General features: G+C 37.8%; 1 protein-coding gene across 4 annotated transcripts in view; it reads left to right on the plus strand.

The window, feature by feature from the left end:
• Positions 1–26,170, plus strand: part of grik4 (glutamate receptor, ionotropic, kainate 4) — a 389,008-nt gene that overhangs the window by 196,965 nt on the left and 165,873 nt on the right. For all 4 annotated transcript variants that reach the window (XM_079885109.1, XM_079885112.1, XM_079885111.1 and 1 more), the window contains one exon: positions 4,922–5,056. In XM_079885109.1, coding sequence (XP_079741235.1) covers positions 4,975–5,056 — 82 coding nt within the window. In that variant the 5' untranslated portion in view covers positions 4,922–4,974. The remainder of the gene's footprint in view (positions 1–4,921; positions 5,057–26,170) is intronic.

The following is a 26,170-nucleotide window of genomic DNA, read 5'->3' on the forward strand; positions in this document are numbered from 1 at the left end:
GTGTTATCTTTTGAACTCTTGGCATCAAAACAAACTGAGGTTTCTACCAATCTTTCATGATTTTTCATGTTTATTTCTATTTCAAAATAAAGGCCTAAACACGCCTAATGAATATGAAATATTCTTGTTGCAAATTGATAAATTACTGCTGCTCTGTAATTTATTTTAAAAAACAGCCACCAAATATGAAAACTAGAGATTGTAAGCTTTCAAATGATATATAGTTTGTCAATATTACTTTAGGTTTTTACTAAGATATTATTGTTTTAAATATATATGGGCAAACGTCCCACCTGTGGGACGGTGACAGTTAAGAGGTTAAAGGGAGAAAAAAACAGGGAAAAAAAAATCCACTGCATGGCTTGTCTGAGCAGAGATGGGTAGCGGTTTGAATTGAAGACACAGCGGGTCTGATTCACATGTTTTCCTTTCAGAGTGATGACAGTTTCATAAACGAGTAAGAAACGGAACACATTCTATTTTCATCCTTCTGTTCATAGTCAAAAGACTACATTGTATGCTGTGTGGTGTTTGCAGGGTCTCTACTGTATTTTTAATTGCCTGTCAGTTCCTAAATGGAGCCTTTTGCCAGATACATTTCCAGCCTCAGTTCATATTAAAACGCTTCCTGTATTTCCAGGATGAGTTTCTTAATGTTATTGATTAAAAAGTGTTAACTTTTGTGAATGAGGTGAAGAAAAGGTTGTGATGAAAAAAAACAAAAACAAAAAAAAACAAGAACAAACTTAGGGATTTGTTCAACTGGATTGTGGGTTTTGTAATGGATAAAATTAATTTTTTTGCACTGAAATACCAAATGCAAAAGTGTTAAATGGATAATTCACCCAAAAATGAAAATTGTCTTTCTTTGGAACAATGTTTCAACTGTTTTTGTCCATACAATGAAAGTCACTGGGGTCCAAAAATCCAACATTCCAACATATTTCAAAATAACTTCTTTTGTGTTCTACAGAAGAAAGCAATTCAAGGGGCCCTATTTTAACGATCTAAGTGCATGGTCTAAAGCGCAGGGCGCAAGTGCTCTTAGGGCGTGTCTGAATCCACTTTTGCTAGTTTAACGTCGGGAAAAATGGTCGGCGCTAGGCGCATTGTCTAAAAGGGTTGTCCCTTTTCTCTTAATGGGTAATGGGTATGTTTTGGGCGTAACGTGCAAAAAAACAGTCAGAGTCTCATCTCCCATTCCCTTTAAAAGCCAGTTGCACTCGCGCCATGGTGGATTGCTATTTACATGCCGGAATTTGCAAGCGGAAAGATTGAACGCTTCTCCAGAGAGCAAACAGATCTGCTCATGCACGAGGTTAAAGTGTGCAACAGACCATCTACGGGACAAGCCGGATTCCACCATATCTTTATGTACACAAAAAAAATCTTTGAAAATGTATGTAATCCTTATATTTGGCATGTTTGTGTGCTGCTGCGCGTCCCTGTGTGTAATATGCAGTGTGTATGCGCATTGTGCACCCACCTATAGGCTCATATTACTAATGTGCCCTTTAAATAAAAAAAAATAAAAAAATACTGCACCATTGACTTTAGACCAGGTTTCTGTTGATCAATGGCACAGTCAATTTCAGTTGCCGCAAAATAGCAACGTGCCATCAATGTGCCTGAACACACCTTGTTTTCAGACCATGGGCACAAATGCATTTGCTATTTAAACAATAGGGGTGTGACGAGACACTTATCTCACGAGACAAGACACGAGATGGGTTTCATGAGAACGAGACGAGACAAGATTTTCCAGAAATCCTCAGTGACAAAATTCATGACTGGAAAAATAGTATACAGGTGCATTTTGAAATGTTTTAACTAATAATCTTCTAATACATGTAATTTCAGGTCTACTTTATGAGTATGAATTATCAAATGTATTGAAAGAAAGTTATAGGGTTAATGCGGTGAGTTTTGAAAAGGCCGGGCAGAGAGAAACGAGACTGGTGCGTTTGTCTCTACTGTTGTTCTTGCGTTCCGATTATAAGTTCAGAAACGGAGCCTCCCTTGTCTGTTGTCCTTAAGACGTTACATTACTCTCTCAATATTCAAAGTGCAAACAAAGACCAAAACAGAGACCAGAGCCACAACTACACAGTCCAGAGATGGGTATTGGGAGACAGACTAGTATTGTATGTGTGCAGCCTAATTTGTGCGCATCAGGGAGTTTGTGTTTTACTTTCACTTTCAAATTCGTGATCGCGCGTACTCTGTGTATAGGGAACTAGGTGCTAAGTGTGCATTCTACAAGATAGGACATTTATCAGGCGTTTAGGCTCTGTTGCGCAACGAATCATCCGCCATCGTCACACGATCAGTGAACTGTGCTTCACTGCTTCCTGCTTCACTGATTGCGACGGCAACTCGTGCTGGATGAGCAGAGCAGACTTTTACATTAGTTTATAATGTTTTTTGTTGTTGTATAAAAACAGCAAAACGACAGTTGAGGCGAAAGTGAATGTAGCGGTGGAATATTCTATGCTAATTTCACCCTCACGAACTAACCAACTAGCAAAAAACACTTGTGTCGCATTGCGCTGGGTGTATGATTGGGCCCATATAGGTTTGGAAATGAAAAGACAGTGAGTATGATGACAGAATTTTTATTTTTAGGTGAATTATCAATTTAAATAAAAACATCCATGAGATATTTATTTTTACACTTTAGGCTTATTATTTTGCTGCTAATTATTTCAAAGAATGAAAAACCCATAGCCATTTTAACAGCATGAGATTATAGACATTTATTAACTGTACAGCAGTAAAAAAAACAGACAAGTGTCTACAAATGTTGTTTCTGTTCTGTATTCTGCTGCTGAAAGTGCTTTGCTCAGGCCATGCGAAACCATTGAAGTTGATTTGCTGTAATTGCATTTGAGCAAAATGATTTGGATGTGCATGCAATTTCTAATTGTCATTACATCCTGCTTCAATAAATGAATTAGACATGTGTTTCCTGATGCACACCCTTTCTTGAAGTCTCTGTCTAGCTGCTTGATCCTTGATGTGTGCGTGTTTGTGTGTGTGTGTTTAAATGCTCTGCATAAGCAAGAGAAGATAAGTTGTAATGAGTAAGATTTGATTGAGAAAGCAGGAGTATTTCAGTAAAATAAATGTGTATCGTGACCAACTTTTTATCTTCTGCTTTTGCAACTGCATCTGCAAAAGCAAATGCAACAGACATGGTTTGTAAGGATTTCACATTCATCGTTTGTACTTAGAAAGAATTTAAATCTTCAGGAAGAAAAACAACGCCTGCTGTGTCACATAATCGCCAGTGTTAGATGTGTCATTATAAGTAAAAGCAATATATGTGATTTACTGTATGTTTTTCTTCTAAAGTAAGCTAAGCATTTTACAGCTTACTGTATTTTCTCGTAACATTATCGAACAGTAGACGTCTTGCATTTTAATGCATTGCATTCAATAATCCATATTCGCCTTCCAGACTTCACTTCCAAAAGTCTGTTAAAAAAATACAACCTATAATATTCGACAGGCAATTTTCGGTCCTTTACAAATTCGCTTCCGCAAATTCAGTGGTTCAAATTCGGCAGAATATTCAACACTCCACATCCAGATCTGATGGAGCCTACTGAACAAACATTACATCTGATGAAAACATGTATTGTTCTCGTTTGCTTAGTTTCCTTAACTTTATATCATGGTTTGTGTGACGTTATGCTGTAATACTGCCAGCAAATAAACTGGATCAGAGATTGCAGATTCTACCTGACCTTAAAATCCCCTGCATCCATCTATAAAGCTCTATGACCAGAGGCATTTTAAAATGAGGAAATTTCAACTGATCAACATACATTGCCAGGCTCGTCGCCTTCCATGGTCAATTGCGCTCGTTCCTGCTGCGTGTCCTCAATCTGGCAACCTGCGGAGGAATCAACTCTCTCCAATATTTTGAATTTGGACTTCATTACCCATTTTAACTGCTAGCTGTCAATATTACATACTGCACCTTTAAACTAGTAATGAACCTATACTGTACTTTTGTAAATGTGATAAGCATCAGTCATGTTTTATTCAAGTGGCTAATCTGATTGTTATTTTTTAATTATATATTTGGATAATTCAGCTCGTATGAAACATATGTTGGTAGTGACATGAATCATTAATGTAATTAGACATTAGTCTCTATTGTTGCAATAAGCAGCTGAGCGTTTCACAAATATCACAGAATAGTAGTTTATTTATTTCCTGAAATTCAGCCAATTTGAAATGGCTAGCAAACCAGAACATCATTGCATGGTTCCCATTTAGTCATTTTTGGGGTAATTTTCTTGGAACATTCTTTTTAGGAAAAGGAAACCCACAGTATGTAGTTTCCAAAACAGTTTATTGGTTATATGATTAGGTTTTTCTTCAACTTCAATCACTTTTACTGTATGTGAGCGCTTTGGATAGTGCTCTGAAGGGAGGGTGGGATCTTATGCTTTCGAAGCTTGCTATTTAATGATTGCTATTGACAATTTGCTCCAAAATTGTCTACCCTACCTTTAAGCTCAATATCTGGTGGTGAAAAAGTGGTGAAGATGACAGTATAGTTGGGCAAATGCTTCATGATTTTAGAAAGCATAACTATTACAGCAAAGTTCTCCTGAATTGTATTATTATACACTTTTGGAGATTAGTTGTTTGTTGACTAATTAGTAAAAGTGTAAAATATGTGTTTTAAGAAAATGTATTTTCTAAAAAGGCCAAAGAAAATGCCCTTTAGTTGAAGAAGCAGCCAATTATAATGTTTTTAGGAGCCAAAAAAGTTTAGCAAGCTTTACCATAGTGAAATAAACTAGATTTTTTTTTTGCCACCAATAAACGATTGTACCATATGCGTATGTAACTCCTTTGATTGAAAAGTATGTGCTAAATACTTCTGTTGTGTTTTTTGTGGCAGGTGGCTGTGTGAAGGGAAACCCCCAGGGCTGGACCCATGAGGAGTCAAAGAAGATGCTCGCAGCCTGGGCGTCTCTGCTCTTCTTAGCCATGTGGGTGAGAAACGCCACCAGTGGCCCGCTCTCCTTCAGAATAGGTGAGTATTGTCTTCCGCTTTTAAGCTGTAAAGCACATCACTATCGATGGCCTGGATCTCTCGTTAGTCCTCACGCTGAACGGTGTAATTTGTAATCACTGTTAATTAAAGTGATGGGGTTCTAAACCAGATTTGCTGCCTTAAGGCAGACTGTAACTCCCAGAATTAACACACTGGAAAAAGAGAATGAGCATATGAACCACTGCTTTTTATGTTGATGTCGTAAACAAAGACTTGTAGAACAATTAATGGTTTGCAACACTGAAGAGGAAGCTGTCTGACTCATGGAGGTCACTCACTCTATAAAGATTCCTATTCAGTTCACTTTTCAGGGAAACTGGCTTACTTATACTGTCTGAAGCCACATTGAAAATCTAGGATTCAAAAAATAATAATTCAACCTAGACATAAATCCCAAAAGTTTTAGGGTGTTTTTAAGGGATTTTTCAGATTTTATATGACTTTAGAATTGAATGTGCAAATGAATTGATCCAAATACCATCTTGTGGTTTAATGGAAGCCAGAGCATCTGACCATCTGTAACAAAGAGTCACATGATCATTTCAAATCATGCTGGATCACTTACTTTACACAAACTTGTGGAGTTCATTAAGCTTGAGTGCTACTGTCATTAGCTCAAAAGAGGAACAAATCAAATAGCAAGGCATTCTGAAATTCATGTTAATTTTTCAAGCCGAATTGTTATGCTAATAATAGAATTTGTAATCAACAAAAAACATTTTTGGGTGAACTATCCCTTTAGAAATGAAGAAGTTGCATCAGCCATAGCTTTATCACCCTCATATAAATACTCAATATCCAGTTCAGAGAGCAGTAGATGATGCAGTTTATCAAAGGTTTTGCAGCATTTCAAGTAAATTATTTGAATACACTTTGGCTGTTTAAAGCAGTTATGTCGATCACAAGATATTTCAAAACTCTGCGTTGCATCGCACTTTAGACTTAGCATTAATGTAAAATTACTTTCAATTACATCCTCCCAGAAAGAGCGCTCATAATGTCAGTCATAATGCTGAAGTATAATTAAATGCTAACAAAAAATTAGTGAAGGTCTCAGATACTCAGTTAAGAGATGTTGTTTTTGTGAGTCGTGTTTATTAGCACCCACACAGCCTGTCTCACTGGAGAAAAGCATTAAAGGACCTTCCCCTCATTAAGGAAATGAATGTTCAAAAGCTGTTTAAACTGACTTCATTATGGTTTGGAACTGCACGGACTAGGCGAACCGAAAGAGAAAGAGCGAGACGGAGGGAGAGATAGCAAAAAAAAAAAAAAAAGCCCATTTAATGTAGGTCTGGGCTTTCAATGGTGATGAGAATGCCATCTAATCTATCTGGTGCCATATTGAGCAGTGCAAAATGTAAATTTAGTTCCAGCTGATTTAGCAAAGGGAACGCGTGTGGTTTTTGAATGTGTTGTGTGTACAAGTGTGAAGCATGTTAATTCACTGTGGTAAGGCTTGGTTGTGAGATGTTTGCGCTCGGTAAAAAGAGCATTGATCTGCTTATTCGTGGCATATTACAAAAACAATCCCTCTGATTCCAGCAGCTCAGGGATCAGATGAGGCGGCGTGCTCATCTACACGAAACAAGCTCCTGCTTTCATAGATCAGTTATTAAGCAGCCAATGCAATCGCCGCCTCTCCTGAGCTTGCCTCTGTCATCTCCTTTGTCATTCAAACACTGAACAAACCGCTCCCAACTTACACGGGTATAGTTGGATAATTAACCGCCGCTGCTCTCCTCCTTCTCCCATGTCTCCTCACCTCCTACACCTACAGAAGCACCTCCGGATCAAACCCTGTTTATTGCTGTCTCGTTTATTTGACAATTAATTAAAACGTGTGGTTTCTGTTTTTACCACTCTGATGCAAAGCGGCTCTGTCGATGCTTGTGTAAATAGTGAGGGCGGCATTAATGTCTTTTCTTTCTCAGCACGTTGACGGGATGCTGACTTCTCTGCAGGAGATGATATTTAACACTGCTGCTCTTCCAGGTCCAGAATGTCACTGGATGGCTTGCACAATGAAAGCGTCAGGCCAAAATAGCATCACATTGCCAGGCAAACAGATATGTGGTGTTTGGATACTTGTCCCCAAATTGGGATGTGTACAGGTCTTCACACCAGGCTTCATAACCTGTTAACTGTCAGCTTTTGTATGACCTTTTTTCCACATCTCATATTTTAGTAATCATCATAAATTAGGTATAATTCGACAATGCGTTACCATGAAATGGTCATTTTAAACCTTTTAGCATGCTCAATTTTTGTGATATCAACTTTGGAGGACATCTTGGTTAGACATATGGCTTTGATTTTTGATTTTAGCAATTAGAGTTCAAATGTAACTGTTTCTATAACTTTTTTACGCTTTATTTTTCTGTCTGCAATAGTCTGCTGAGGGTCTTATTTAAAAATAGACCAAACTTAGGTCTGAATTCAAAGCATTTCTAAATTATAACCATTTAAGTTAAAGGGAAAAAGTGTACAAATTGTGAAGTCTAATTTTATAATGATTTTGTGCTGCTTGTTTGTCCTTTTTGGTGCATGGTAGCTTTATTTGTTTTGAAGAGAATAGCTCAGAAATTCTGCTAGATTTCTTTGTGTTCTACAAAGGACAGATAGTCAAACAACATGATGGTGAGTAAATTATTATTCTTTGGTGTCTATCCATAACAATTGAGTGTCTATCCGTATCCGGGGTTGTGGTTCAAAATAATTCCTTTGTTAATAATTCGTTACACAGAACTTTATTATATTAAATATTAATCAAAAATGCTTCACACCTTCACAAAATCCACACACCCAACCCAAAATCCACACATTTAACACCCTAAAAATGACATAACAGCTTATATAGTGTTTTGACCTCGACAACCCAACTGCATTTTACAGCAAACTTGCGACTAACGTTAGTTAACTTACTAAAGAAGGCGCAATCGCTTGTTTGCTAAGGGTCAGGACTTAATAAAAATATAAAATATTTTTTTATATTTGTTGATCTCGGATGATCTCATTTTCATGGAGACAGACACGGTGTGCACGGAGGGGCTGTGTGTGTGTGTGTGTATGTGAGAGAGACGCGTGAGAGACAGAGGAAGAGCAGGGAAATTAAATGCAGCTGAACAAATACACTGCGTGTTTTAAATAGCGTAAAAAAAAAGAAAAGAAGAACAAAACGCAATATGTGGCGGCCGGTGTTGATTCTGTGACGCACCGCTATGAATTAGTCTATGTGTGGGAAACACTGGTGATGACCTGCAGTGGGATGTTCTGGGAGGAGTAATAGACCAGGGGCCTGAACCATGATGGTAGTTGAACAAACTTAGGGTTGCAGGATTAGTTTCGAGTTGACAAAACCAAACCAATCCAGCCAGGCTTTGTTGGTACCATGACGCTGATCATCAACTTTCTCTGTCAACTCAGGCTTTGATCCTGAGTTTAGGAGTTTAATTGTGACATCAGTAGCAAACAGACAATCACATGCTGAGAAAGAGTGAAACTCATTAGGCTTGTTTGATATGAGCAAAATCTGCGCAGAACCAATCACCGGTGATCAGCGCCAGATGCATGCCGGTTAGAAATGTGTCCGAGTGCGGTCCGCCTTGCTCTGATGTCATGCTGACGTATGTCAAAAAACTCTTGCGAGCGCAAGGCGCACGTGTCGGATTCTGCAGTCGCCCGCAGTTGCTCTCCATCGACTGCGCTGATCAAAAGCATGATGGGAAATGACTTGCTGACGACACAGCTTAATGCTCATTGGTTTAAACAACCGTGATGTATTGTTCTCTTTTAAAATGTTTGATTTTAAAACTCTGATATCATGTTTTATGTGTATAAATGATGTGTGAATATCACCAAACTCTCTGACAGTGCGATCTCTTTATGGGTTATGTGATGTCATTCTTATAGAATATAAAAAACACATGTAGGCTATGTATTAAAGAAAAAAAATAAAGAAAAAATTATTGATAAACACGTATTTGGAATGGAATTAAATAACAAGTACTTTGGGTGTCTTGTTCATTATATTTATTTTCATATAAAAGCAACAGAACTTAAATTACATCCAGTTTATTAGCAACACCGTACACGAGCGTGAATCCCGCGATATTCATCTTTGATCTCACAGGTGTCTGATCCACTACGAGAAGAGAGATCTGTCCGTCTTGCCTGCACTTTTTTCACTCCCCTTACTGCAGCCGCCTACTCTCGCCTACATTTCAGGCGAGGCAAGGTGCATCTCAAACAAGCATTCAAAACTCACTAAAATTCATTTCTTACGAGAGAAGCAGCGCAATTCACTTATAAAATAAAAGTATTAAAATATTAAGAATTTAAACAAATATACACAGCAAGAAGAAAATAGCTATTCTATTGATTCTAAAGCGTATTTATATTATCTTTATATATTTATTCAAAAGCGTATTTATATTACCTTTATATATTTATTCATTTAAACTCTGCATAATAATAATTTATGAACTAAAATTGTTCATGTGTGATCGATTAAGGGTATAATAATTACATAAATAATATCTAAATCATACAAAATTATTATTCTAAATAAGCATTACTAAAAGCCAGACGATTTTGTCTTTAAAAATCACATGTAGTGACCTTTAAAGGGGGGGTACAATGGTGTTTCATGTATTCAGAGTTGTTTACAGTGTTAAAGAGATGGATTCTCATGCTAAACATGGCCAAAGTTTAAAAAAAATATTTTGGACGAATAACGGAGAATTTCTGTGCCGAAAATCTTACTTCCGGGTTGGTACAAGTTTTGGCTGTTTTTTTTTCGATCGTGGATCTAATGACGTAGACGAGAGTGGAACTCCTTATGAGCATTTCTCTCGGAAAAGCGCGCCCGCGCACACGTCGACCAGAGGAGAGCGAGACCGCGCACATCAACGCGCTTCAACAGGAAATCATCGGCAGCGCTGCATAGGTTTTATAAACAAGGCCCAGTTCGACGCCGGATTTGCAGATCATCTAATGCTTAAGGATGGAGCAGTCCCAACGATAAAGGTTCACGGTCGTGCGTTGGAACCGCAGGCGGTAAGTAAAACTGCTTCAAATGCCTGTGTGTTGTTAGCTATCGGCGCTTCGCCCACACGGCACGCCTCCAGCCGCTTGTTTTTTTCCGTAAAGACTCGGTACAGCCTATTTTTCTTTTATAAATATAATAAAACTAAAGACTTTTTGGAGATATGAAGGATGCTATACTACTCTATAGGTACTCAAGATTAACATGAGATTGACTGAAACTGAGTGTCCCCCCCCCCCCCCCCTTTAATCCTTTAATCCTTTAATCCTTTGCTCACAGCTGATTGGTCTAAGTTCGGTTTGCAACCTCTTACCTGGAACATAACCTGCCCCGGACCAGGTTAGCCATGGAGCGTTAGTTACTATGGCGATGAACACTGCTAAAAGCCAAACCACTTTCTTGGTGCCTAAAACCCAGGGTTGGCGCAAACTAAAACATGAAACATACCTGGCTAGCCACCTAAATAGTATAGGCCCCAGAATATCAGTGTTTTAATAGATATATTTACAATTATAAAAAACATAAACAAAGCACCAACTCTCTTTGCAGAACACACAATCCTGGCTCTCCTCGTCTCCCCAACCATTTCCTCCTGCATAATTTGTTTGTTTTTTTTTGTTTTTTTTCTGCGATCCATTGTGCAGTGTGAACACAGCAGCAACTGAATGTTACCCCAGATCGTGTAGTGTGAAAAGAACAGTGACCTGACTATGAAAATGGTGCAGTGTGAACTCGGCATTACATCCAATGAAAAACGTAGTCCCTGCTTTACGTTTTTTTTCTTTTCCGATGATCCGTTTCACCCAGATGCACGTCACAATATGAAAGAAAAGATTTGTCGCTAGTTCCAATACGTTGCGACTTTATTCAGGAAATTCCTGCAAAACTAACTGGAGCTATCAGACAAATAAACAAATAAAATAAACAAAAAAGTTTTGGTGTTGGAGCTGTGGCTTACTGTAGCAGTGAGTTCGATTCTGGCTTGTGATATTTCTTTCCCAATCAAATACAAGAAATGCTTTTATATATCCGGAAGTGTTTGTGAATGATTTTTTCTGTCTGGCTATAAAATGATAAGCTGTAAGTTACAGAGTTTGAATTGCTTCCATGACTTTTTTCTCATGTGTATTGAATAATTGACGGTGTCCGTGTTTGTCGGCCTCCGATATAATAAACTATGAGGATGTAAAGAAAAATCAATGCTGCCACCTTCCCTTCCCTCTCAATCTCTAAGTACAAGCGATCGTTCATAACACAACAAGAAAAAGGAAATTTATAGATTTTCCTTTGGATAGTACATTTTGCCCCACTCATTCTGTACCTGATAATATCTCAGACCGCCATCACTGTCACCTTCCGCTTCTAAAATTCCATTCAGACATGACCTAATGTGCAATAGAGATAGCAGCCGGAGAGAGCTGATTGACTCTTGTCTAAGAAGTAGATGACCCTCTCAGCTTTAATATACCTTCAAATGGTGACCAGTAGCTGCTTTCAGTCTGTTAAAGCACATAAGAAAGTGTGAGAGTATGTATGCACTGCAGGTGCAATGCATGTGTGTGTCTCCTGTGAGAGGCAGGATATAACTCAACGGGATCAGCTGGTAAGGTAAGCTGCTAGGTCATTTTTTAGGTCTGCAGGGGTTTTGTTTTGAAAGAGAGTGATTCATACTTTATAGCTATATCTGAATATAACATAAACATATATAAGGATACCAGTGCACTAGATGGGGCCAGTAACAGGGACATGTAAGCACCTGACAAGCCCCCATGCCAACTTCTGCCATCCAACAGAACCAATATGGCTCCTTCTCTATTCATTTAACACGACAGGTGCAGCTATTTAACTCCCCAAGTAGTCTAGAAATGAATTTCTCCCCAGAGGGTGTGAGTGTGAAGTGACCTTGTGTCTTTGTCTGTGGCACTGGTGGTTGACATGAATGTTTATTTTACCTGTCCAGGGTGATATACGTGGGAGTAGTAAAAATTTTATTAAAGAATGTTATTTATTACTAGTAAATGTAAAAGTGCCAATGGCAAATACGCATGTCTTAAATTATAAAAAGGAGAATTGTCAAGTTCTTAGAAATGTAATATTTGAATTTATGTTAGTCGCAGATATGAACATACCATTTTACACACACACACACACACACACACACACACACACACACACACACACGCACGCACACACACACAAATTATATATTTAATCATGCTAAAAATGTCAAGTGATGCAATGTCAAGTAGTTTTAAAACATTAATTTGTATTGTTAGTAAAAGTTTACACTGGAACTTATGACCCTTCTTCGTCTTCTTCTGCCTACACCACACCGTGACAAAGTGACAGTTGGGGTTCAGTGCTTAAAAATGTCTTCTGGGATGTTGGTTACAGTTTGGTGTACAAAAGTTATACAAAAATATATGTTTAAACAAAATGACCTCACTGTTTGTTTTTCTGAAATAAACAAATATTTTGGCATAATATAAAAAATTATTAAAATAATGCAATTATTATCATTGTTGTTTACACCAACATTTCAAGAATATCAGTCTGTTTATGTTCCAGTTACATCACCAAGACACGTTCTTCTGCCTTTACATCCCACAAAAATCTCAAAATAATTTAAATTTAATTTAAATAAAAACATTAATAATAAATAAACTGAATTGATTTTCTTTATATAAAAGATTCATGTATTTTTGGAGATATGGACATACAGAATGAGCACTGTTTGTTCAGACGCAGTTCTAATGGTTGCAATGCTCTTTGAAATAAGCTTAGATTGGATTGTCTCATCCAGTTATTATTATTGCATTTTATTGTTTTGCAACACAAAATACTTTGGGGTTAAACTGTTAAAGGGGACATATCATGCTAAATCCACTTTTTTAGCCCTTAAATGCATTTTGTTGTATATTTGGAGTGTTTAGAAGTACAGAAAAGTTGAAATTATTCTCTTCAGGTGCTTCGTTGATATCTTTATATTCTGTTTTGGCCTTATTTTTCAACCTGTTCCGATTTTTCTGTTATCTATGACGTTTTGTGAACTATTACGTCACAGTATTTGCAGCGGAACTGCCAAATAAGGACATTGACTTCCAGCCCAACACTTCGAGCAATCCGCCATTTTTATTTCTCGCTGCAATTTTGTAGTCCAAGCTAAAAGATGCAGTTAAAGTTAAAATGTTCGGTTGTTGGATGTAGTAACCCACACGCTTCATTACACCGTCTAATGTAGATGAACTGCCACGCTTGTGACAGGGCGCATGTTTAACTGAAAGAACGAGCAGAGAGAGAGAGACCCGGTCGCGCGCACGCACTCTCTCTCTCTTCGGAGCCAGGCGAAAGTGTAAACAAGACACCGTCTCCAAACTAGACGCTGTCTTGCTCTCTCCCTCGCACATATTAATCAAAATAAATCGGCACGGTGGTAAAAGGTCGGAAGACCAAAGTTTCATGTGTAAATACAGTAACACACCATTGTGATACATCCATATGAAGACGTTGTTCTGCAGGTTTGTCGTCTTCATTTTCATCTCGCTCCGGCTCCGACTCTGGCTCGAACATGTAAGGCTGGCTGGACAAGTCTTCCGTTGTTGACATTTTGTTAATAACGTGTGAATAAAAAGTTTCTGTGCCGCTAGATAATCGTATCTCTGCTATCAAACTACAAAAATGTCCGAACGGGGTGGAGTTGAACCGAGTGTCACCTCTACAACCTGGAGAGGGGGCGGGGTATGACGTGTCTCATTTGCATTTAAAAAGACCGCACCAAAACGAGTTGCTCTCAGACGCACATCAGAAAAGGGGTGGCCTGTGGAGCTATAATAATGAGGAATTCAGACCCAAGCATTGCAGTTCCGCTTTATATAGACTACAAATGTATGATTTATATGTAAAAAGGAACGATTTAAAAGCATGATATGTCTCCTTTAAAGTAATGATTCAAATCTGATTTTGACCATCAATAATTATGAAAGAATTAATAAAAAGAAATGGTCTTAAACAGTCAAATTAATGTTTTTTAATTATAGTTGATTTCTTAAAACCTAATTATGTGGGGTGATTCTAATTTTACTGAGGGTTATGGATGATGTTGTTCTGTGTTATTCATTTTTAATGTAAATTATATTAAAGTCTTAATGACTGCATTTAAATATGTTATGTAATATATTTAAAAAAAAACATAATAGCTATGTGCCATGAAACCTTAAATTGTTCATATAGTTATTCTCAGCTATTTAGACTAGAATTATAGAAATATCTAGCTATAAAATTTCAATTAAAACATGACTGCGGGGCTGTGAATCACTTGGCACAGGTAAAACTTGCTAACATGTCTCTCACTTTCTTTGGCATATAAACCCTGTCTCTGTAGTGTTTTTACTGGAGAAAGAAACTGTGGGATATGAGGATACAGTGCTAACCTGACAAAAGTTCAGTGCTTTAGCTTCAGGTCAGACTGCAGATCCGCTCTTATGATATGTTTTCATCTGCTGCAAGCTCAAGGAATACAATATAAAATGAGAAAATCTGGGCTAGTTATGACAGCTCCACTTCAACACATCAGTTTCTAATGTTTAACATTTCATTTCCCTGGAAAAACATTTTATTTTCCTGGATTTTGACTGGTTGGCTTTGATACTGTGGCGGTCCCATGGTGCAATGATGGTGTCAGATGGTGATACCTTGGTATTTTGACAGTACACTACCATTCAAAAGTTTGGGGTCAGTAATGTAACTCTTGTATTCAGCACAAGCAAATTACATTGTTAATAAGTTACGGTATAGGCATTTATAATGCTTCAGAATAGAAATAGAAAACAGTTATTTTAATTTTTAATAATTTTTCACAATATTACTGTTTTTCCTCCTTATGCCTCATAGTCTGACATTCTGCTTCTGTTTTGTTCTACAGTATCATTGTCAGCATGTTGTGCTTTGCCCCATGAGAGGTGTAGGTCTTTCAGTTCTGCTTCAACAGCCCTCCTCCATGTTGTTTTCAGCCTTCCTTGCTTCCTTTTCCCAGGTGGTCTCCAACCTGAGCTACTTTTGGGATGCGTTCTGGTCCATCCGAAGGACATGCACACGCCATTTCATTCTATGGCGCTTGATCTCCTGGACTTCCTTTCAGAATAATGGATTCATCAGATCTTCCGTTGATTCGCATCACTTGAGTTTTGGTAGTGCTTACGTTAAGGCCTAATTTCTTGGCAAAGTTGTCCAGTCTATTGATTTCTCTTGTAGGTGCACATGCATAGATGACAAAAGAGCTACGTCGTCTGCAAAATTAAAGTCTTCAAGCTGTTGAAAGAGAGTCAACTGTATGCCTTTAGGCTTGTCCATGTTGTCTCTCTCATGATCCAATCAATGCCTACCAGGAACAGGATTGGTGAGATGATTCATCCTTGTCGTACCCCTGACTTCCATAGAAAACACTGTACACTCTAACTGCAGATAGAATAGTTCAATCAGTGTAATCATCTTCTGAATGATTCTGTACACAAGATCTTCCATAAGGTATCAAGGTCTAGGCTAAAAAAAAATCTGGTCTACACAACCTCTCCCCTTCCTGAAACCAGCTTGCTCTTGTCTCAGCCTGATGTCGATTACTACTTCAAGTCTTGTCAGGTGGATTCTGCTAAATACTTTAGATGGCATTGAAGGTAGTGTGATGCCACAATGTGATACCTTCTTTGGAGGCTTGATAATGAGGCTTTTGGACCAGTCTTCGGGGATGATGTTCGTCATCCAGATGTTCTTGAATAGGCCAGTGAGCACTGGCAAATGTGGTGAGGTCTTCTTTAAGCATCTTAGCATGGATGGTATCAATTCTAGTTGCCTTTCCATCTGAGTTGAGCCTTGATTAGGGGACGGATGTCAATGTATGTTTTTACTGCATTCTAGATATAACTAAATTCAGCCTTAGTGAGCTGAGGGACTTCTTTCCAAATCATCATTAAAAAAAATCTAACCAACCCCAAACTTTGAACAGTAGTGGACATTATGATATTGAATGGCTATTGAATGGCTATCATATTCATGTACTATAATATTTACATGGTACTTCAAGGTACTGCAAGGAATACCATGATATTACCATAGTACATAGTGTTGTACTTTTTTGTTTAGTGTGAGCTTTTCTGGAACATTCACATTTCACATCACTATTTCGACCTTTACTTGCCTGGCAACAGAAAATATGTCATGTAGTCTCAGCTTTTATTCACTAACAGGCTTGGCCCATACATTGAATTAACACCCAACACCCATGCAGCGTGAAGTCCAATACTTCCGCTGTACAACTCATATTGCCAAAGATAAACAACAGTGGTTGCTTTAAGTTGGTGTTAAAATCGGTCACTGAATTGACCCTGAATATAGACCTGTGTGACTGCAGGAGCAGTTGCTGTGTTCCTGTGGTTTAACTTTTCATCACATCACTGGACAGATCCTAACGCTGTGTCTGATCAACAGATTTTTCTAATTTATTTTAATCAATCCACTGTCTGCCATCCTTTATAAGCCAGGCGACGGATACTCATTGCAATAGAGAAAGGGGCGGCCGATATAGATAGGGAGTGAGAGAGAAGGAGAGAGAGAGACATCCTCTCCTGGCAGTGCAATGATGCAGCCATCCTACTGTGGACGATATTGTGCCCTGGGAAAAGGCAATCTCTCAGTGGGTGTCATTACCTGTCATTCAGGCTAACTGTGTCCGGTGGGTGCCCTCAGACAGGCCTGCCGTAATTGTATAGGAGAGAGCGAGAGGGAGAGAGAGAGAGAGAGAGAGAGAGTGAGAGAGAGAGCACAAGAATGCAAGAGTGCTAGAAAGGGGCAGCGAGATGGCTTGATGGGTATCGGGAGTAAGCAGGCCGACGTGGGCTATAGAGCTGATAAACAACCTCTCAGATTCAAAGGCAGCTGGAACAAATGCTGCGTCTGGATCATGCTGGCAGTAACTGAAAGGCAGAATATTAGAGCTGGTTGATGGTCCTGAATGTGTTTCAATCATTAGCTGTATAGAATACATCCTAGAACAAAAGAATCACCTTGACAGATGTAGCAGAACAGAACAGATGCACAGAAACGGACCACTGGTTATTTGAAGGATGTTTTTTGATTTGAACACAAGTAAGAGAAAGTAAAATCTTATTTATATGGTTTGAATATTTTTCAGAGTTGTCTTTTTATTCAGGTAAGATTACCATAACCTTGATTTATGATGTTTGGTTGGTATCAACGTTATATAGCTCACGTTCTGAAGTCCTATTCATCTTGTACTATGCCTCTTGTATTTATGTTAGTCACAGTTTCTTGCACCAAAAACATTGTAATTTATTTTCAAACACCATTTTCCAGCCTCTCTATGACCCTCAGAATTAAAATTCTGTACCTTTATAAGTGGAATGTGCATTCATCTGTTTCTGTCAAGTGACTTTTCTGCTTTTCTGCCGTATGTATGGCCATCATCAAAGTAATGGTGCTGAACACAAAAATACATGAACAGAGTTAGCAAGAAAAATCATTTGGATTTTGGACACATTGAATTTGATCTACAGTATAACAGGTCTCAGAAAACATTTTTATAGATCTCAGGTTAGTACAGACTCTTCTAAACCACACTCAAAGAGAAATCCTTAAAAATATTTTAATTTGTTTTAATATGTTAATATATGAAGGATTTTTTGGTATTCATTTTAAATTATTATAGTATTTTAATAATATTTACCCTTATTTTGAATTACGCATTTCATTGTGTTGTGTTTTTAAGGTTAAAGGTAATGTCTGTAAACTTAATGGAAAAGTCATTGGTAATTTTCTACCAGGACCTTATTTCCATTTTAGTTTTTTAATACTTTGTCTTTATTATTTAACTTAGTTAATAGTTTAAACTTATTTCAGTTAGTTGCCAAGGCAACATTTTTAATTTGTTTAGTTTAAGTTTTTCATCTAATGTTTATATTTATATTTTCAGCGTTATTTCAGCTTTTTAAAATGTATTTAACAATAATAACCCTGTACTATATGGAGATAGATTTGTGTCTTTATTACATGCGAGTAAATAAATGATCTGAGAGAAAAAAAAATATTTGAGAGAAAAAGTTTTCATACCAATAGCAAAAAATAATCATATTTGAGACTAAAAAAAGTTTTGAGAGAAAGTATTTTCTCATAGAACATAAAAAATATAAATTTTAAATTTTAAAAATTATTTCTGAGAAAAAAAATCTCTCTCAAAATACTTTGAAAAAAACTCTCAAATATATATTTTTTGCTATCAGTGTGAAAATATTTTCTCTTAAAAAAAAGTGTTTCTCTCAAAACGCTTTTCTTTGCTCTCGATGCAATTTCTTGCTCTCGTGTCAGGATTTTGCTTTAGCTGTGAAATTTGTGTCATGGGCGGGGCCACGTTCCTATTGGCCAGTCGGGTGAGCATCGTCTTGTCTTGGGAGTCGAACTGAATCATTACATCATTGTTCGGTTCACCAGCATAGATGTCGCCTCTGCCTTAGTTGAGCACGGACACTCCAATGTTTGGGTAAGATGATGACACACACAACTCGATGGATAGCTGGTTGAGCAAGTTCTGCATCACTGAAGATTAAACATTAAAAAATAGCACTCATATTCATGAATGAATGTGTATTATATTATTTAGCTTGCTAATTGCTAATTAGCCATCATGCTAGGTAAACTTGCAAACTCACCTCGTTTATACTATTTTTAAATCAAATGCCAACTTAATGTTTTGATTTAGATAGTTTCACTCCTTATTTAGTGAGTAGTGAGCTAGTTTCTACATTTGCACTTGCTAGCCTCAAAGCACCTGAAGAGTAACTGCTTGTTCATCAACCTCCTGTACAACTTTCAACTAAGTTAACGTTAGTATGCATGGAAGGTGGCAACCCATAGCTAGCTGACGTTAGACAGTGATTGATATACTGTTTGAAAGTGTCCCACTTAGTTTTGTTTAAAATAGTCTTTGTATGGTTGTTGCACTAAACGTTTAGCTACACTGCATGTGTGTGTAGCTTGCAAACTCAGCTACACAGGGCTTATTCTAAATATTTTTTTTACCATCTACCCGAGGTCTAGAGCTGACGAGGTACGTCTAGTAGGCTACTAACTCTTACATTAGCAACCCAAGCTAATAATATAATACACATTCATTCATGAATATGTGTGCTATTTTTCAATGTTTAATCTTCAGTGATGCTCAACTTGCTCAGCCAGCTATCCATCGAGTTGTGTGTGTCATCATCTTGGGTGCGATTTGTGAAAAAAACAGAGGGGTGGGGGGGATGTTTTGAAACATTTTTATTCATAAAAATAAATCATGAGAACATGAACTTCATCACTGCATTTGCAGGAATTGTAAATTATTTTTTCTTATTAACTCATGAAGTAGCCTAACGCAATATCTTTACTCTAATAGCTTATCTTTCCCCACACATATGAACTGTGATCATGCAGAACGAAAAAAAATGCAAGAATTAAATCCCCCTCCCAGTACCATGGATTGCCACTCGGCTAGACATGTCAAAACACTTATTTATGAATGGCAAAATTAAATGGCCCAGTTTTACTGCTGCTGTTAAAGTAATAATAACGTGAACTTTAAATCGCGATGCTGAGCTACAGTGAAATAATAGAAAAGACAGATGCATTATCTCGTGTTAGTCAATTCGCCTCATTCGCGCGAACTGGACGCGCCCGCGCCGCAGGACCTCTAGACGCGCGTAAACGCGTCTTTACATTGAATCGAAATCACTCGCGCCAGACGCTGAAGAGTGAGTGATCAAAAAACCTTTGCTTTAGCTTCAATTGAGTGAAACACCGTATGTGTAACTTCGGCCATTCTCAGTGGTGTGACTGGGACACTAACTCTGCTTGTCATCATAGAAACATAATCAGATTGTGATGTTTATTCCCGCTTCAGTAATATGCTGAAGGCAGCCTTCCTTTCGACACACACGTGTTGATAGGCTATTACTCGTGAGGTGTAACCAATCAGATAGCGCCGTGGGCGGGACATTGAGCAAGTCTGCAGAGTGGTGATTACAGAGAGGCTGCGGCAGCTATATCAGAGCCAGCCAAAGTAGCGCATTTTAAAATAAAATCGACTTTAATCAAACCACGGATCTGTGATACGTTTTGTGATCCGTCTCGCCACTAGTGTAGTAGCACTGATCACTTTGAGGGGGGTTAAATTTATCCCCACCGGGGATAAAAATAATTAAGCAGAGGCAGGGATACATTGACCTGAAAGGGGGAAATCCCACGCATATCCTCAAATCCTCAAACATTGGAGTGTCCGTGCTCAACTAAGGCAGAGGCGGCATCTATGCCGGTGAACCGAACAATGGTGTAATGATTCAGTTCGACTCCCAAGACAAGACGATGCTCACCCGACTGGCCAATAGGAACGTGGCCCCGCCTATGACACAATTTTCACAGCTAAAGCAAAATCCTGACACGAGAGCAAAAAATTGCATCGAGAGCAAAGAAAAGCGTTTTGAGAGAAACTTTTTTTTTTTAGAGAAAATATTTTCACACTGATAGCAAAAAATATAGTATTTTGAGAGAGATTTTTTTTTCTCAGAAATAATTTTTAAAATATGATTTATTTTTATTTTTTATGTTCTATGAGAAAATACTTTCTCTCAAAACTTTTTTTAGTCTCAAATATGATTATTTTTTGCTATTGGTATGAAAACTTTTTCTCTCAAATATTATTTTTTCTCTCATGAAATGCTTTTTTGCTATCAGTGTGATAACTTTTTTTCTCAAACTTTTTTTTTCTCTCAGATCATTTATTTACTCGCATGTAATAAAGACACAAATCTATCTCCATAGTACTAAACCCAATATTCACTAACATTCATATATATTTTATCCATATGTATATATATGTAGCAGAGTTGCAAAAATATTTTTTTTCAAACAGGTTTCCCTAAACACTCCACTCATCTGCCATTGGCTGAACAAACAAATAGCCCCGTCCCAAACTCAGACCATTGGTTTAGCCACTGTTTGCCATGTGGGCTGGTTGGAATTTTCAAACAGAGCAATGTTTCGCCTTTGCTATAGACCTTATGCGCCAGACAAACAAGCGCACAGCCGTCTTTAGAAAATTGTCTTTGAACCTCCATTTTTGCGGTCGCTCTGTGTATTTCAATGGCATCGCTGTCGAGGAGTAATTTGCTGGTGAAGTGGATTTACTTATTGTAAAGTTAACGAAAGTTATCATGAGGATTGTAATGTTTTTAAGATTTTAAAACAAGCCGTTCATTCATAAATACGTAAGATCGCTGTGAAAATACAAACCGGAAGACAAATGACAATGAGCGCAGCGCTGAGAAGGGGCGGGGCTACATAAGGTCTATAGTAACTTTGTATTGGGTATCAAATTGTGTTATTTCAAAACAGCAACAAAAATAAAAACAGAATCCTGTTTTCGATGATTTGTTACAATGATAATCAGAAATGTGTTTTGCTTGTTAAAACCGTCTTCGTATTTTACATCACGTTAGATGTTGTTAATTTACTTCATTCTTCTGTGCTATCTGACATTTAACTTTGTATGACACAGGCAGCTTTTATATGAACTGCTTTATCAGCATCCCTGTAATGAGTGGATCTTGTGTTTCTATGTATTCATCAGTAAGGGCAGGGGTGAAAGTCTTACCCTCCGGCTGGTCTCTTCGTTCTTCGCTGCTTCGATCTCATTGATCTCCCACATTTAGACTCGAATCTCAACCTGTGGTAAATTTGCCTCAATTATTCATGAGAACACCTCACAGCGAAGTCCAGCACGCAGCAGGCCTCATGAAGCTTTAATACGACAGCTTGTGAGCGGGTATTTAAACAAATGTGTGAAGAGAGATAATGTCACAAAGGTCGGGTTCCTCTCAACCACTTCATTAGTCTGATGTTCATTTAGTCAGTGAGGTCCCAGGACGTGTGGATGGAAACTTAGTGTGGTGTCTTAAGGCGACAGGTGTTTCTTCCTAGCTTTCTGTGTGCACTTATACTCCTTACGATTCAACGGACAAATCTATTACAATGTAGGCAACAAATCTCAGATTCTACATTGTTCTCTAATTGATCATTGGCCTTTTGAAGGTTAACTATGACACTTTAGCATCTCTGTTGACGCTGTGTTTGAAAAATAAAATTGCAAGTTTTTTTCTGTAAATTTGTAAATTTAATTGTATTCTATTCTGTTCTTTTTTTTTTTTCTGGAGTTTACACACACACACACACACACACACACACACACACACACACACACACACACACACACACACACACACACACACACACACACACACACACACACATTCTATCATGTAGCAGTAATTACATATTATATATTATATATTTATGATATACATACATGTGTTTCCACCAAATCAGCATATTAGAATGATTTATGAAGGATCATGTGATACTGAATCCTGGAGTAGTGGCTGCAAAAATTGAAAAAAAATTAGTGGTTTTCTTGTCCATTTTATATGAATTAAAGTTCTTTTCATATTGACTATTAACCCTCATATTCAAAAGCCCATCCTAAGATGGCATCCTAGTAACACTAGGCTGGTCCAAGTTGAAAAGCTGATGCCAAGAATTCAAAAGTTAAATTGATGGAGATGTGGCCTCTGGAATGTCAGTATTAACCTTCTCTCCAGCTGAATCCCCCCCCCCCCCCGACCCCCCCCCCCCCCCCCCCTGCAGTCGCATTGAGATGACACGTTGGAAATTGTGTGTCAGTCACTGCTGTGTCTCATCTTCTGGACTGTTTGTGCTGTGGGATTGGATTCATTTTGCGGAGGTTAGCTCTACGAAACGTGTGCGGCGAAACACAATAACCGACTCTCTAACTAATAGAATAAATTATCTCGGCTTGTGAGATTTTGAGTTTTTGTCACAAAGGACCGAGGACAGACGGTCTGGAACAGAAACCATCCTGGCTGAATTTGCCACATGTGGAGTGTAATAGCCTTCTGTTATCAGTCTTCCTACAAAGAAAATGTGTTATTGTAAAATCAAATCATGAGTCTCATTCACACCGCTTATAATTTGTAGTAATGGGAAAAATATTTTCTGCTGAGCCTTTTTACTAGACACTCATCATTTCCACTCTTGGATACCAAATTGATACCATTGTTTTCTTAACTTTTCAGTTGTTACTTCCCGTGTCAAGATAGATGACAAGAATTCATCTTGAAACACATTATCAGTTTTCTTTTTATACCTTAGAATAGCTATCTAACCTGACTCTCCTTAATTCTCCTATTAATTCTCACAGCCAAGTGATTTCTCAAGATAATTGCTATTCTATTTTGAGTTTCGACTCTTTTCTCACTGATAGTGGCATGATTGCAGCCTGTGTTGTACTAGGCAGGTTGGTTCCTGAACACAACTCAGAAGAACATTAATAAGATGTATAATTAACAAAAAGCTTGGAACATCTCATGGATTCTTTTGACAAATGGCACCTTACAGTTAGTGATCTTACATACATGGCTGAAACAACATTTCCTACCAAGTACATCTTGCCACAACGGTTAGAGTGGCCCAGAGAGGTGCTTAGCACAAGTGCCTGGAAGCTTGCCACGAGAGGGTGTGTGCGATCAACAAAGCACTAATGGCCCATTGCACTGTGGAGCCTCTTCTGTGAGGCCTAAAGAAGTTTTCAAGAGTAAGACCTTTGACTGTACTCTCATTAACCCAAAAACCTCAGACTGTACAAAACTATCATCATTTTACTGATAAAAGATAAATCTTACGCCAAACATGGTTTACTTGCTTTGTCGGTTATTGGTTTGCATGTAAACCCGCCCAACAGGTTATTTCTATAAGCTGATTTTTGTGAATTATCAGCGTACTGGTGTGCATGTAAACTTGTTCTTTAATTTCCTGAAAAACTGTAATAAATCTAATGAGAAATTTCATGTAATTTTACAGTAAAATACTGTTAACAGTTTTTGGGTGTAAAAAGAACGTCATCTTATAATTGTCAGTTAAAAAATGTAAAATTACACAATTGTCTGTGCTGTAAGCAGTAGTCCAATCACAGCAGACTGGGCCATCTGACCAATCAGAGCAGAGCAGGCTCTTGAAATGGAGGGATTTAGAGAGATCGAATCATTTATCAAAGCGTTTCAGACACTGTGAGAAAAGAGGTGATGCTGCATTGTATACAGCATGAAGTAAATTCTTTTTTTTACTTTTTTTTTTACTGTAAGTTCAATCTGTAAAATGCTGCTGCCATATTTTTATATGTAATGTCCTACCATTCACAGCTGTCTTTTTTTCACACACTCTTAAAAATAAAGGCTAACAAAAAGGTTTTTGCTGTAATGCCATTGAAGAATGATTTTGGGTTCCCCAAAGAGCCATTTCATGAGTTCACACTTACAATAATTAGAGAGAGTAAAGCTTTATGCGTATTTGGCGTGCTGTCCGGAGGGAGGGCTCTGAGCTCGGAATTTGGCCCGAACCCAGAGTACTCCCCCCAAGTATAGAAGTGGTTAGAACTAGAAGTGTGGAGAAGGGGTGGTGGAGGGATGCTGATAAACTGTCAACGAACAGAGGTAAGACTGCTGTATACCTCTTATCGCTGATTGACTGAATGCTCTCCACTCGTGTAATGGCGGGCATACACTGTGCGATTTTCGTCCGATTTTGAGCCAAATTCTGACTCGTGCGACTCTTTTTCGGGTCGGCCTGATTTTCAGCTTTGTCGTGCGTCGTTTGTCGTGCAGTGTTCGTGCAGTGTACAGGGGGAAACGAGAGGCGATTAACCTCTCCCGACCGGCTGTCGGATGGTCGGATGAATTTCTGGCATGTTAGAAATTTTGGTCGCTCCTCGTGACTATATCGCATAGTTGAAGCAGAGCTACGAACCGATTGCCCTAAACTCAGTGTTGTTTCCCTCACTGCGCCTGCGCGAAAACAGAAGTTTCATCTGCAGCATAAAAAAAAAAAAAAACCGAAAAAAGGAAGATCTTTAAGTTCTGTAGTTCAAACTAGCTACAAATTAATGTTGCTTACCTCCAGTTCGTGTTGCAAAATGGATTAACCATTTCCCACTTCTTCCAAGCCACCTGCGATGTACACTTTGCCTCTTTTATTAATTTGTTAAACAATGATTTTAAAATAAAGCTGTTTTTAATTTTCATTGATGAATTATTGCAGTGTTCGGACATATTATAGACTGTTAATAATTAATTATATGCCTATAATTGTAATCGACCTAAATGTTTTAGACAATTTTTAATGAGGAGTAAGTTTCTATGTAATATTTTATTATCCTCACAGCGCGTTGGTTATGCGCTATGAAATTATTGCGTGGCAATTTAATTATAATAGCCTATCACTTTAATAATAAAAGTAGCCTAGGCCTTCCCTAATAATAATAATAATAATAATAATAATAATAATAATAATAATACAATAATACTAATAATAATTTAATACATAAATTGGAAATGCTAAATCATCTTGATATTGATAGCTGATGCTTGTTTTGACAATATCGTCTATACCCGGCACGAGGGTTTATCGTGCTGATTCGCGCATATTTCACACGTATAATGTGAGCAGTGAAGTCGCAGCTCGATGTTCGGACCGTATAGTGTGAGCACATAAATCCTGAGCTTTGGCTTTACATCGCATGCGATCTACTCGTTCAGTGTGAGTAGGTACCTTGCTGAAATCGTGTATGCCCGCCTTTAGTGTTAATTATCTGAACATGCTCCTCCCAAACTTTGGTAATAAAACATAATTTAGTGAACAGTTTTTTTTGTGTTTTTTTTTTTTTTTTTTTGTGAAGAACAGTTTAATAATGTAAATAACCTTTTTTTAGTATAAAAATACTTTGTGCTATGGAAAGGATCCATGGATGTTAAAGTTTCTTCATAGAACGACAAATGTAGATAAAGAATGTTTATTTTAAAGAGTGCAGGTGGGCTGCACCCCATACAACGGTTCAGTGGCGCTCAAACAGATAGAACGCTTGTAAGTATGGCACG

This window comes from Squalius cephalus (genome assembly GCF_949319135.1).
Source record: "Squalius cephalus genome assembly, chromosome: 11".
Classification (NCBI taxonomy): Eukaryota; Metazoa; Chordata; class Actinopteri; order Cypriniformes; family Leuciscidae; genus Squalius; species Squalius cephalus.